The 13,839-nt window shown below is 45.3% G+C and overlaps 1 protein-coding gene across 8 annotated transcripts in view; it reads left to right on the top strand.

The window, feature by feature from the left end:
- NPRL3 (NPR3 like, GATOR1 complex subunit) overlaps positions 1-13,839 on the top strand; it is a 149,683-nt gene that overhangs the window by 74,019 nt on the left and 61,825 nt on the right. For all 8 annotated transcript variants that reach the window (XM_040439730.1, XM_040439731.1, XM_040439729.1 and 5 more), the window contains one exon: positions 1,849-2,005. In XM_040439730.1, the coding sequence (XP_040295664.1) occupies positions 1,849-2,005 (157 nt within the window). The remainder of the gene's footprint in view (positions 1-1,848; positions 2,006-13,839) is intronic.

Raw genomic sequence — 13,839 nt, 5'->3', positions numbered from 1 at the left:
CACTCAGACTAAATTTAAAATGCGCCAAATTTACTGAAGTTGCTCATGCTGGTGCATCTTTAGACTTTGGGCTATTACTGTTAAATAAAGGTGGTCACTGTCCTATTACACTGTGAACTGTCTTAGGGCTCATGCCCACGAACATAAGGGCTCCGTACCCGTGCTGCGGAGCGCATACACAGGTCACCAGCCGTGTGCATTCTGCATCAAATCCGGAGATGCGGTGCGGAAGCACGGATCGGAACCCCACAGTGCTTCTGTGGTGTTTTGGGCTGTGCCTCCGCACCACAAAAAAGTAGTTCATGCACTACTTTTTTGTGGTGCGGACCGTCGGATGCAGATCGCGGACCCCTACGCATGCAGTTGCCCGTGCATTGCGGATCGCAATTTGCGGTCTGCAGCACGGGCATGGATCCCTTACATTTGTGGGCATGAGCCCTTAGAATGTAAATAGGACGGGGTGTGTGCCACCTGACACCTGCGAAGGAGAGGACGGAATACTCCACACAGTTCTTCATGCTGACTAACAGCAACATTTTGCCCGGTCAGCCTGGAGGCACAGACTAGGGCTTGCAGCATCAGCACAAAATCTCTCCTCAGCTGTTTACAGTCAGCTACTGATGCTGCAGCCTCCAAAATCATCTAAGGCTAACTGAACACAATGCACATGCTCAGGTTCCCTGCTGGTCAGCCTGAGCAAAGGACAGGAAGGGTGTAAGAAAAGGCACTTACCTTCACTTCTGCATTCCACATCGGGACCACACGTTAACCAGAAGCTGCAGTTCACTGGGGTTTATACATATTGATACATTTTGAATATTTCAGGAAAAATACAGAAATGTATGTAATATGTATACATTTGACCCTTTTTAGTCACTATTGAGTGCCCCTACACACATGGATTTCCTCTGACATCCTTTACCACTAACAAAATGTTATAGAAACTGCTTTTTTTTTCCATATCGCATGTGTTTTGTGGTGTTTTTTTTTGTGTGGATGGCATTTTTTGTGTGTTTTTGTTCCTTATAGGCCTCATGCACACGGCATCCGTTGCTCCGTTCCGTGGCCCCGCTAAAAAAATATAACCTGTCCTATTCTTGTTCGTTTTGCGGACAAGAATAGGCAGTTATATCAGTGGCTGTCCGTGCCGTTCTGCAAATTGCGTAACACACACGGACGTCATCCGTGTTTTGCGGATCCGCAATTTGTGGACCGCAAAACACACAACGGTCGTGTGCATGTAGCCATAAAGAAGAGGGGAAAAAAAGCCATTGCTTCAACTAGCTGCATTTTAAAAATAACAGGAAGACAAAGAATGGCACTAATTAGAAAAAAATTGACACTAGCCAAAAAATAGAGGGCAAACACACTGCTAAAAACTCAAAATTGCTGAAAAATGGTTCAAAATATCTGTGTATTTTCATCTGCTTTTTGGTGGCCTTTTTCTGCACTTTTGCATTATTAGCAGTGTTTGTGTGGTAAAAATGGCAGCTGCATTGTAAGCTGAAGGTCTATGGGAAATGTCAAATGCAGAACACAAGCATTTTCTTTGTTTGCTACTGATGTTTTTGTTTGATTAGGTGAGGTTTTTTTTAAACTTTTTTTCCTTCTTTTCAAAAAGGAAGCGTGCTGTAGCTCTGGGCTTTTATTCAGGCATTTTTACACCTCTTTCACTGTAGGGGGAAAAAGCCAGTAAAATCAGTTCCCACAGCCATTTACTGTACAAAAAACACCACCCAAAAAGCAACAAAAAAACACGGCTCAGCATATTCTGGCTTTATTAACTGGTAAATAGACACCAGTGCAAAAAATGTGTTTAAGGATCCTTAACATAGCATTTTCTTTTAGGCCCTATCATGCTCTTCTGCTCCTTAAGGATGAGAAAAGCTTGCTGAATGATCTTCCACTGGATTGCTCTCCGGCCTTAGTAAGAATTATCAAGTCTGCAAGTGCTGTAAAGAACCTGCAGCAGCTAGCTCAGGATGCGGACCTCGCTTTACTACAGGTACTGTAACCTCCTGTTGTACTGTGCCATTGCTCTATAGTCGTTGTCTACAGTACTTACTATTATTATTTTACTCATATATAGCGCTGACTTTATAGACATCATTGCTGTCCACAATGGAGCTCACAATCTAAGTTCCCTATCAGTATGTCGGGAGTGTGGGAGGAAACCGGAAGAAACCCACGCAAACACGGGGGAGACCATACAAACTGCATTCAGATGCTGTCTTGGTCGGATTCGAAGCAGTGCTAACCACTGAGCCACTGTGCTGCCCAGGGGAGACTAATGTCTGCTGATTGCTCTTTTAGGGTATATTCACATGTGGAATCCATTCTGTATAAGTTTAATGGGGTTGTTTCTGCAGCATGTGCATGGATTCCTACAAGTTGCCTTCATTGGAATGGGACCACCATAGAAATGTACCGCATGTGAATTTAATATATAAAGCCGAGTGTATGTACGTGTGTGTGTATGTCACCTAAAGGGATCCGCACTGTCGCATTTACAATCACGAAATTTAGCACACAGGTACATCAGGTGTCCGGGAAGGTTTTAGACCGGGTCTCGGCTCTCTAGCATGTACCGTTCCTGAGATATTACCAAAAAATGCAAATATGGCACATCACATGACCTACATTAGCCAATAGAAGCCTGCAGGTCTTTCTCTTCATATCCCAACTGCCATACACACAGTCACATGTCCCTTATCAGCCAGTAGAAGCTCACAGGTCCTTAGTCTCAACATACACACAGTTTTACACCAGGTGTTCATAACAACCCAGTCATTTTTCTTCACTGCTGCAGGTCAGCTTTAAAGGGGCAGGGCGCTGTGGATGACACTATTAAAAGAAAACCTGTCATCAACTTTATGCTGCCCATACTAACAGCAGAATAAAGTAGAGACAGGTGAGTTGATTTCAGTGGTCTGTCATTTATAAGTTAAAAGTAAGTGGTTGCCGAGAACCAACATCACAGTCATTGTAGACTGGGCCTGGAAAAGAGTCAAGCCCACCTGAGAAGAGTCCTGGTTATTCATGAATTCCTGCTCTCACTGCTGATGACTGACAGGCTTCTACCTAGTTTTCTCCCTTTCTCTCTAGGAGACAACTGCCAACCATCAGCAAAAGGTCGGGAGAGAGCAGGAGATTATGAATAACTCTGACTCTTCTCAAGTAGAGGCCCGGCTGCAATGATTGATGCTGGTTCTCAGCAACCACTTGCTTTTAGCTCATGAGTGACACACCGCTGAAATCAGCATTTCTGTCACTACTTTATGCTGCCCTCAGTAAGGTCAGCATAAAGTTGATGACAGGTTCCCTTTAAGGGAGCAGAGTGCTGTGGAGGTCACAGTTCAGCTCAAAAGACGGACTTAAAAACCCTGCCCTCAGGACCCATGAAGCCATGCCCCGATCCGGTTAGGCCACGCCCCTCCCACTCCGCAGCCGACAGGGATTGAAAAAATTAAGGTAAAAATAAACTTCTGTCAGCTGCAGGGGTGGGAGGGAGGGTGACTTTCTCCCTGCAGCTCACGCTCAGACAGCACAGTGCTGCTGTCTGAAAATGATCTTTTGAAAAGGACATCCCTGCGTGAGATATTCTAAAAAAAATGCATTAGCCAATAGAACAGAAGAAGCCTGGTCACATAACTTTTATCAGCCATTAGAAGCTCGCAGGCCCTTAGTCTCCACATACACACAGTTTTACACCAGGTTTCCATAACAACCCAGCCATTTTTCTTCACTGCTGTTGCTGTAGGTCAGCTTTAAAGGGGCAGGGCGCTGTGGATGATACTTAAGAGAGTGGAGTGCTGTGGAGGTCACAGTTTAGGGGCAGACCACCCTCAAAAGATGAACTTAAAAACACCGCCCCCAGGTCCCTCTAAGTCACGCCCCCTCCCAATCCACAGCCAACGGGGATTGAAAAAATGAAGGTAAAAATCAACTTCTGTCAGATGAGGGGTTGGAGGGAGGGTGACTTTCTCCCTGCAGCTCACGAAGCACAGTGCTGCTGTCTGAGAGTGAGCTGTTCAAAATAACATCCCTGTGTCCGTCCAGGCCCTGCGCCGGACGAAGGACAGGGATTCTGAAAGCTGGACTGTCAGGCCTAAAACCGGACCTCTGGCCACCCTAGGGGCAGGCTGCTGTGGAGGTCACAGTTAAGGGGACAATCCGCTATGGAGGTCAGTGTTAAGGGGCAGATTGCTGTAGAGGCCACTGTTAAGGGGACGGGGTGTTGTGGAAATCACTGTTAAAGAGATGGTGTACTGTGGAGGTTACTAATAAAGGGGCGGCCGCTGTGGAGGTCACTGTTGAAGGGGCTGGCTGCTGTGGAGGTCACTGTTAAGGGGGCAGAATGCTGCCGAGGTCACTGATAAAGGTGCCGGCTGCCGTGGAGGTCACTGATAAGGGGGCGGGATGCTGTGGAAGTCACTGTGAAAGGGGCGGGTTTTGTGGAGGTCTCTGTTAAGGGGACATGGAACTGTGGAGGTCGCAATTAAAGGGACGGTCCGCTATGGAGGTCAGTGTTAAGGTGTGGGGTGCTGTATAGGTCACTGTTAAGGGGATGGGGTGTTGTAGAGGTCACATTTTAAGGGAACAGGGCTCTGTAGAGGTCACTGTTAAGGGGACGGGTTATTGTGGAAATCACTGTTAACGAGACAGGGTACTGTGGAGGTCACTAATAAAGGGGCGGCCGCTGTGGAGGTCACTGTTAGGGCTGTTTCACACGAGCGAGTCCATTGCGGGAATCACGCTCCGTGTGTGAGTGTGATCCACCGCTCTGGACTTGCAGGAGCATACGGCATTATCATGATTTATAATGCTATGTGTCTCTGCATGGCCTTTTTTTGCACAGAATCATAGTGACATAAAGCTGTCAGTATGATTATGTAGAAATAAGGTCAAGCAGAGACACATAGCATTATAAATCACGATAATGCCGTACGCTGCTGCAAGTCCAGGCGGAGGATCACATTCACACATGGAGCGTGATTCCCGCAATGGACTCGCTCGTGTGAAACTAGCCTTAAAGGGGAGGGCGCTGTAGATGTTACTGTTAAGGGGGCAGGCCACTGTGGAGGTCACTGTTAAAGGGGCGGGGTACTGTAGATGTCACTGTTATAGTGGATACTGTCGATATCTTTTAATGACACACACAAACATTAAATGAAATAGATGAAATATAAATGTAAAGCTGAGTGTATGTGTGTATGTCCGCTAATGGAATCCGCACTGTCGCATTTACAATCACGAAATTTGGCACACAGGTACATCAGGTGTCCGGGAAGCCTTTAGACTGGGTCTCAGCTCTCTAGCACGTACAGTTCCTGAGATATTCACACAAAAAATGCATTAGCCAATAGAAGCCTGGTCACATGACCCTTATCAGCCAATAGAAGGTCGCAGGCCCTTAGTCTCCACATACACAGTTTTACACCAGGCTTCCATACCAACCCAGTCATTTTTCTTCGCTGCTGTAGGTCAGCTTTAAAGGTGCAGGGCGCTGTGGATGACACTATTAAGGGAGCGGAGTGGCCAGGTAGGGTGGCCATTCAGGCAGGACCGGCATGGGGGGAGGGTGCAAACTGGGCAATTGCCCAGGGCCCCGGTCCTGTAAGAGGTCCCCTGCTTCAGTATGTGCAGATGGCAGATCAGATTGTTGAACAGTCAGGACTCCAGAGCCTGGAATTTCCCAGCTTAGGAGTCCCTGCTCTGACTCCATATATTGATGTGTCCATATATGGAGTCAGTGTTATGAACATGAAAGGGGTATTCCCAAGCATGGTCATTGTATAATACAAGAGAAACTTCTAGGAGGTTTTTAACACAAGAGAAACTTCTATGAGGTTTTTCAGCAATGACTTAGCATTGAGCTCTATAGCCCAGTGGTTAAGATTCTTGCCTTTAATGTAGAAGGTTGCGAGTTCAAATCCCCACAGAAACATTTTAAAAATAGAGACTAAATAAAACTTAAATACACAGGGTGTCCCCAACAGTGAAAAGTTTGATTTTATTGAGAGTTAACACTCATGCTTTCTGAGATGTGTTATCTAAACTAAGCAAACACCTTCAATTGCTTTTCAATGGCTTTTGTTTCAAGATAACATGATGATTTAAGAAATTTGAGTTAAAGGTGTATACCCATGGCGCCTTTTCATACTTACCTGCTGCCAGCGCGCCATTCACTTCCTGGATTCTGGCTGGGGGCGGGCTTCATCTTGATTGACGTCTTCTCCCTGCGGGGCCGCACGCTGGACTGAATGCGCACGCCGCCGCCATGGTGACTTATCCCTGGCCAGTATAGTACAGAGCTGGCGTGCGCGTTCGCGGCTCTGTACTATTCTGGCCAGGAAGAAGTCACCATGGCGCATGCGCGGCGGCATGCGCGTTCAGGACAGCGAGCGGCCCGGGCAGGAGAAAAGAAGGAGTCTTCTGCGCATGTGCGGCCACAGGGATTCTGGAGAAGAGTGGTGGCCGTAACCAGGGGAGACCAAATGACAACAATGAGGTAAGTGGGGATGAATTTTCTCCTAAAGCAGTGATGGCTAACCTTGGCACTCCAGCTGTGGTGAAACTACGACTCCCAGCATGCTCCAATTATTTCTATGGAGTTCTGAGAGCAGCCAAGCAAGGGGGGCATCTTGGGAGTTGTAGTTTTACCTCAGCTGGAGTGCCAAGGTTAGCCATCACTGTCCTAAAGGGTGGGAATTGGTCACTCAAATATATTTACAAAAATTATTACTGTCAAATGATTAAAAGATTTAACAGTGATAATTATGATGGGAATACCCCTTTAAGAGTTTGAGTGCTAACCCTGCTACATCTGTAAAATGCGATCAAATTACAATCATATTAAGCCACACCAACCTGTTTAACTTGTGTAACCAGTATTTTTTGTTGGGAAATGTGGCAACTAGAGATGAGCGAATCGAAGTTGACGAAGTGGAATTCGTTCCAAATTTCAGGAAAAATTCGATTCACACCAAATCCGAATCTACTCACGCTTCATGGTAATGAATCAAATTTTTTCCTAAAATGGCCGTTGCACGTATGAGGACATGGAGCAAGGAACTCTGGGAACGTAGGATCACCCATAATGCCATGCATGCAGCCAATCAGCATCCAGCCAGCCCTGTGATGTCACAGCCCTATAAATAGCCTCAGCCATCTTGGATTCTGTCATTTTACAGTGTACTTAGTGCAGGGAGAGAGGTCAGCAGGCGCTAGGGACAGTGCTAGGAAAGACTTCATTGTGCTAAACAAACGATTTACAAGTTCAGGGAAAGATTAGGGAAAGGATAGGGAGGAAGCATTCCACAGCATTTATGTAGAACAGGGTTCAGTAGGGGAGGTTACAGCCTGGGTAATAGGAACAATCCTATTACACTTTGCTGCACTGACTGGGGATCCAAATTGCCATTATACAGCTCTGTAATTCCAGCAAACCGTTCTTGTTATTAGGGTGCAAGTGCTGTTTGATACAGGCATTAACAGGGTTTATTACAAGGAAATATTTCTATGTCTTATTTGCCCTTGTGCGGTGCAGTTATGTGTTCTAAAGCATTTTGTTGGCTTGTATTAGTGGGAAAAAAAAGGGCTTACTAGCTGTTGTGTGGTGAAGTGTGAAAATTACAGCCCTTTTTGGCGTGTATTTGTGGCACCAAAAATTTTTGGATTTGCCGTTCAGTGGTGCAGTTATATGTTCTAAAGCCCTTTTTCCCCAGTCGTCTCCATGACACCACATCCTGAGACTGTCTTCCTCTGATAGGACAGGAAAAAACACAGAGGTTTAAAACCCGACCCCTTCCCTCCATCGCCAGTGTTTTTTCCTGTCCCATCAGGATAGGAAGCAGGAGAGGTGTATGGAGGCTCTATACGGGCCCACCTGCATGTTTCAGGCCGAGGTCGGATCCGTAGGTTCGGCTCTCCCTCCTCCTCCCATGGCCTGTGCTCGGACGTAAACGGTTGTGCTCCCTGCGAAGATCCCCTCTGCGGCGGTCCAGGGTGATTTCATGCAGAGGGGAAAGGAAGATGGCGGCCGGAGCGGCACTAAGATGTGTTCCCTCCGGCACATGACGTCAGACGCTGGGGAGCGGAGCCGTACGTCGTGACGTCATTATCAAGCGCTGCAGGACCTGGAAGGGAAAAGGTATAAAAACCCACTGGATCTGCAGGATGGCGTCCGATCAGCACCTGCTCTCACCCAGAGAGCTATCACTGGGACTTTGGCGATTCGGGAGCGAGCATGAGTGCCCCTATTACGCCGGGCTCTGGAGCCGAGCCTGCATCAAATCCAGGAACCGTGAGTAGCCTGACTTCAGGCACATGGTATTCATTCATTTTCCCTGGTTAGCTGATCCTTCTCTCCCTTATACTTCCAGGGAGAAAAGGATTCTGCTTCTGCTCCTAAGAAAACAAGAAAGTGCGGAATATGTTATAAACGGTTGCCCAGTACTGGGTCTAAACTCTTATGCAAAGAGTGCACTTCCAATATTGTTAAAGCTGAATCCTCTAGTTTTCTTGAAGATATCAGAACTCTAGTAAAGGAGGATGTCCAGTCCGCTTTTGCATCTAGAGACCCAGCTCCCACTAGGATCCCTCCCCAAGGCATTCGCGATACTCGCAATCCGGTTTCAGACTCAGACTCTGATGTGTTAGAAGGCTCAGAATCTGAGTCTATACAAAAACCGTACGCATCTTCGGATGAAGATAATTAATATAAAAGATATTTATTCAATCCAGACGACATTGAGGAACTCATAAAAGCTATCAGAGCTACGATACAAATGGAGGTGCCAAAAAAACACAAGACGGCACAGGAGGAAATATTTGGCGGGTTGGGGGAAAGAAGAAATTCTGTATTCCCAGTACCAGATAATGTGCAAAAATGTATTAAATCAGAATGGGAAAAACCAGACAGAGGTTCTTTTATTCCCAGAGGGATCAAGAGGCGATATCCCTTTAGTTTGAAAGATTGCACAGATTGGGAAACTATCCCCAGAGTGGATGCACCTGTGGCAAAGGTTGCAAGACATACTGCCCTACCCTTTGAGGATTCGGCACAACTTAAAGGGAACCTGTCATGTGGATATTTGATTATAATCTAACTAATTATATACAATCATTAACTACTAAAAAGTGCCTTAGATGTATTCACTTACTGGTGTGACAGATGGTTACTTCATAATATACACACAAAGATGCCACATGCCGCATGCTAATGAGCTGATTTGAGTCCAGCGTATATTTATTTCAGAGCTATAGCCACTCCCCTGCCCATCTGCTGCTGGTTCATATGGAAAAAACTGTCATTCAGCAGCAGGTGGGCGGGGAGAGTCAGGAGCTCATGAATATTCAGGACTCCTCATTATCAGCTGGAGCTTTTCAATACAAGATGTTGGCAGATTGACTGGGTCAGATAAAGAAAGTGACCCAGCATTTTGCTAAGAGAATCAGTCACTTATTTATGTTGCCCTTAGTTAGGACACCATAAAACTGGTGACAGGTTCGCTTTAAGGATCCCATGGACAGGAAGGCTGAAAGCCTTCTAAGGAAAACCTGGGAGGCCACAGCTGGCCTTCTTAAATCTGGGGTAGCTTCCACATGCTTAGCCAGGACCTTGAATCCATGGTTAGAACAACTTGAAATTCACCTGGTCAATAAAACACCTCGAGATCAGATTCTTGAGAGTATTCCCCTGTTAAAGATGGCTACTAGTTTTTTAGCTGACACAGCGGCAGAATCCGTGAAGCTCTCAGCCTGTACGGCAGTCTTATCCAACACGGCAAGGCGAGCTTTGTGGCTTAAGGCTTGGTCTGGGGATATGTCCTCCAAAAACAAACTTATCTCCCTTCCTTTTCATGGCCAATATCTATTCGGTCCAGACCTAGAAAAAATTCTAGATGTCGCCACGAATAAAAAGAAAGGTTTCCCAGAAGAAAATTATAGGTCGAAAAGACAGAATTTTTGTGACCGACAGTATCAAACAGAAAATAAAAGGAACAAAGGGAAAACCGGGAGATGGAGTTACGCAAAAGGGGGAAAAGGAAGGAATTTTCTATTTAACCCCAACAGAGGAGAACCCTCCTCTACTAACCCCAAACAATGACGCCAGACAGGTAGGGGGGAGACTCAGCTCCTTTTTAAAAACATGGGAGCAGGTAACATCAAACACATGGGTACTAAACATTATAAAAGAGGGTTACAGGATAGAGTTAGACTCTCCCCCTCCACAAAAATTTGTCATCACCAACCTTCCTCCCTCTCAGCTATGTACCTTAAAAAAAGACATAAGAGATTTACTAAGCTTAGCCACTATAGAACCTGTTCCGGCAAATCAATTAGAACAGGGCCATCATTCCCGTTTATTTATAGTAAAAAAAGCCAAATGGGAAATCACGGGTCATAATAAACTTAAAACCATTGAACAAATACGTCACGTATCAAAGGTTCAAAATGGAGACTCTAAGATCGGTGGTAAAACTAATAAAAAAAGGCGCCGCAATGGCCTCGATCGATTTAAGAGATGCGTACTATCACATCCAGATACACAGGGAATCGAGGAAATTCCTGAGATTCGCAATCCAATCAAAAGGTCAGATCCAACATTACCAGTTTACGTGTCTCCCCTTCGGGATTTCTGCAGCACCAAGAATATTCACGAAAATCATGGCGGAGGTAGTGGCGGACCTAAGGCAGCAAGCAATCAACGTCATCCCATACTTAGACGACCTTCTGATTGTTGCAGACAACAAGGTTCTATTATCAAGCCACATTCAAACAGTTCTGAACCATCTCCAGTCCCTGGGATGGATCATCAACTGGGAAAAATCAGACCTATCTCCAAGCAGTCAAAAAATATTCCTAGGGGTATATTTGAACTCGATATCTCAAAGATCATTCCTGCCACCTGCGAAAATAAAAAAGCTACAAATCCTATTAAAGGAATTCAAAAAGAAAAAATTCTGCTCCATTCGAACAGCAATGAAAGTTCTAGGCAGCCTTTCTTCATGTATCACGGCAGTATCGCGGGCTCAATTTCACCTAAGGCTGACTTCACACGAGCGTGTCCGGATGCGTTGCGGCAAACCCGCGCGAGTAGGTACCCAATTGCAGTCAGTTTTGACTGCGATAGTGTTCCGTTGTTCAGTTTTTATCGCGCGGGTGCAATGTGTTTTGCACGCGCGTGATAAAAAACTGACTGTGGTACCCAGACCCGAACTTCTTCACAGAAGTTCAGGTTTGGGTTCGGTGTTGTGTAGATGTTATTATTTTCCCTTATAACATGGTTATAAGGGAAAATAATAGCATTCTTTAATACAGAATGCTTAGTAGGTGGTCAATTGAGGGTTAAAAAATAATTAACTCACCTTCTCCTCTTGATCGCGTAGCTGCCGGTCTCTTCTTACTTCTTTAATCATGAGCTGCCGGCTAAAGGACCTGTGGTGACATCAGATCACATGGTCCAATCACATGATCCATCACAGTGGATCCTTTAGCCGGCAGCTCATAATTAAAGAAGTAAGAAGAGACCGGCAGCTACGCGATTAAGAGGAGAAGGTGAGTTAATTATTTTTTATTTTTTAACCCTCAATTGACCACCTACTAAGCATTCTGTATTAAAGAATGCTATTATTTTCCCTTATAACCATGTTATAAGGGAAAATAATACAGTGAATAGACTGTCATCTTAGCAACCATGCGTGAAAATTGCACCGCATCCGCACTTGATTGCGGATGCTTGCGATTTTCACTCAGCCCCATTCACTTCTATGGGGCCTGCGTTGCGTGATAAACGCACAATATAGAGCATGCTGCGATTTTCACGCAACGCATAAGTGATGCGTGAAAATCACAGCTGGTATTTTGGTTAGACCCAACCTTTTTACCAAAGGTAGTATCTACCTTTCATAGGTCACAGGACATCGTACTTCCCTCCTTCTGTGCCAATCCCAAAAATGACCAAGAAGCTACCTTCCATACTTTAGACGTCAGGCGGGCAGTTCTAAAATACCTAGAAACAACTAGACAGTGGAGAATCGACAAGAATCTTTTTATCCAATTTTCTGGGCCTAATAAAGGGAAAAAGGCAGCAAAAAGTTCTATTTCAAGATGGATAAAAACTGCCATCTCAGAAGCTTATAAGATCAAAGGGAAAGAAGCCCCTTATTCCCTTAGAGCACATTCGACAAGAGGCATGGCCGCTTCTTGGGCAGAAAGGTCATCAGCCTCTCTACAACAAATCTGTAGAGTGGTAACTTGGAAGAGGGTCCACACCTTTTCCAAACATTACAAACTAGATGTTTTTTCTAACTAGGATATGGCGTTCGGACGTATAGCCCCAATTTTTTTCACTTATACTCGACAAAAAAGGCTTTAGAACATATAACTGCACTGCTGAACTGCAAATTGTTTTTCTTTTGCCACTAATACACGACAAATGAGTATTACACTCACTGGTAATCCGGTTTCCTGGAAGTCTCCATGACACCACATACTTCCCACCCAAATTTTTTCAGTGATGGATTTCCAATAATTTAAGTTACGTTATCCCTTCATCCTGGGGTTGTCTCGTTAAAATACACTGGCGATGGAGGGAAGGGGTCGGGTTTTAAACCTCTCTGTGTTTTTTCCTGTCCTATCAGAGGAAGAAAGTCTCAGGATGTGGTGTCATGGAGACTTCCAGGAAACCGGATTACCGGTGAGTGTAATACTCATTTGTCGTGTATTAGTGGCAAAAGAAAAACAATTTGCAGTTCAGCAGTGCAGTTATATGTTCTAAAGCCTTTTTTGTCGAGTATAAGTGAAAAAAATTGGGGCCTATTTGCCGTTCAGCAGTGCAGTTATATGTCCAAACACATTTTTTTGCTTGTATTAGTGGGGGAAAAAAGGGCTTATTAGCCGTTGTGTGGTGAAGTGCGAAAATTACAGCCCTTTTTGGCTTTTTATTTGCCGTTCAGCGGGGCAGTTATATGTTCTAAAGCCCTTTTGTGGAGTGTATCAGTGGAAAAAAGAAAAATATAGTTGCTGTTCAGCGGTGGAGTTATATGTTCTAAAGCCTTTTGTGTCACGTATAAGTGGATAAAAATAAGGGCCTATTTTCCGTTCAGCGGTGCAGTTATATGTTCTAAAGCCCTTTTGTGGAGTGTATAAGTGTAAAAACAAAAAATATATTTGCCGTTCAGCGGTACAGTTATATGTTCTAAAGCCCTTTTTTGCGTGTATTACTGGCACAAAAAAAGTATTTGCCGTTGTGTGGTGAAGTGAGAAAATTACAGCCCTTTTTGGCCTGTATTAGTGGGAAAAAAAGGGGCTTATAAGCCATTGTGTCGTGAAGTCAGAAAATTAATGAATTTTTTGGGGTGTTTTAATTTCCTATTTATTTATTTGATCTAACAGTATGTCAGACAGAGAAGTGCCAGGGGAGTGGCAGAGGCCTAAATGTTTCTGGTGCAGGCACAGGTCGCAGCAGAGTAAGGGGGCGTGGCAGCAGGAGTCGCAGCGAGAGGCACGAGCTCCCGGTGTCAACTAGTGGGCGCGTCTTGACCAGCAACCCGGCGGTCCTTGAATGGTTGACTAAATCATCCACTTCGTCCCAAGTGACATCCGACACCCCCAGCCAAGAGTCGGTGGGTTCGTCAGACACAACCCTTAGTTGGCATGGCCCAGGAGCAGGCCCTGTGCCCTCCCCTGTCCTCAACCTGCCTCTGTCCTTTTCTGTTTCCTCAACCAGAGAAGTATTACATGCTGTGGGCTCAGCCCCACTATACAGCGAGGACGAGCTACTAGAGGACAGTTAGCAGCTACTGGCCAGCCAAGATGTGGAGGAGACATCCG

Source organism: Bufo bufo, chromosome 7 (assembly GCF_905171765.1).
Source record: "Bufo bufo chromosome 7, aBufBuf1.1, whole genome shotgun sequence".
Taxonomy (NCBI): domain Eukaryota; kingdom Metazoa; phylum Chordata; class Amphibia; order Anura; family Bufonidae; genus Bufo; species Bufo bufo.
Note: the sequence above shows the minus strand (reverse complement) of the source record. Positions and strands in the feature narration are given on the sequence as shown.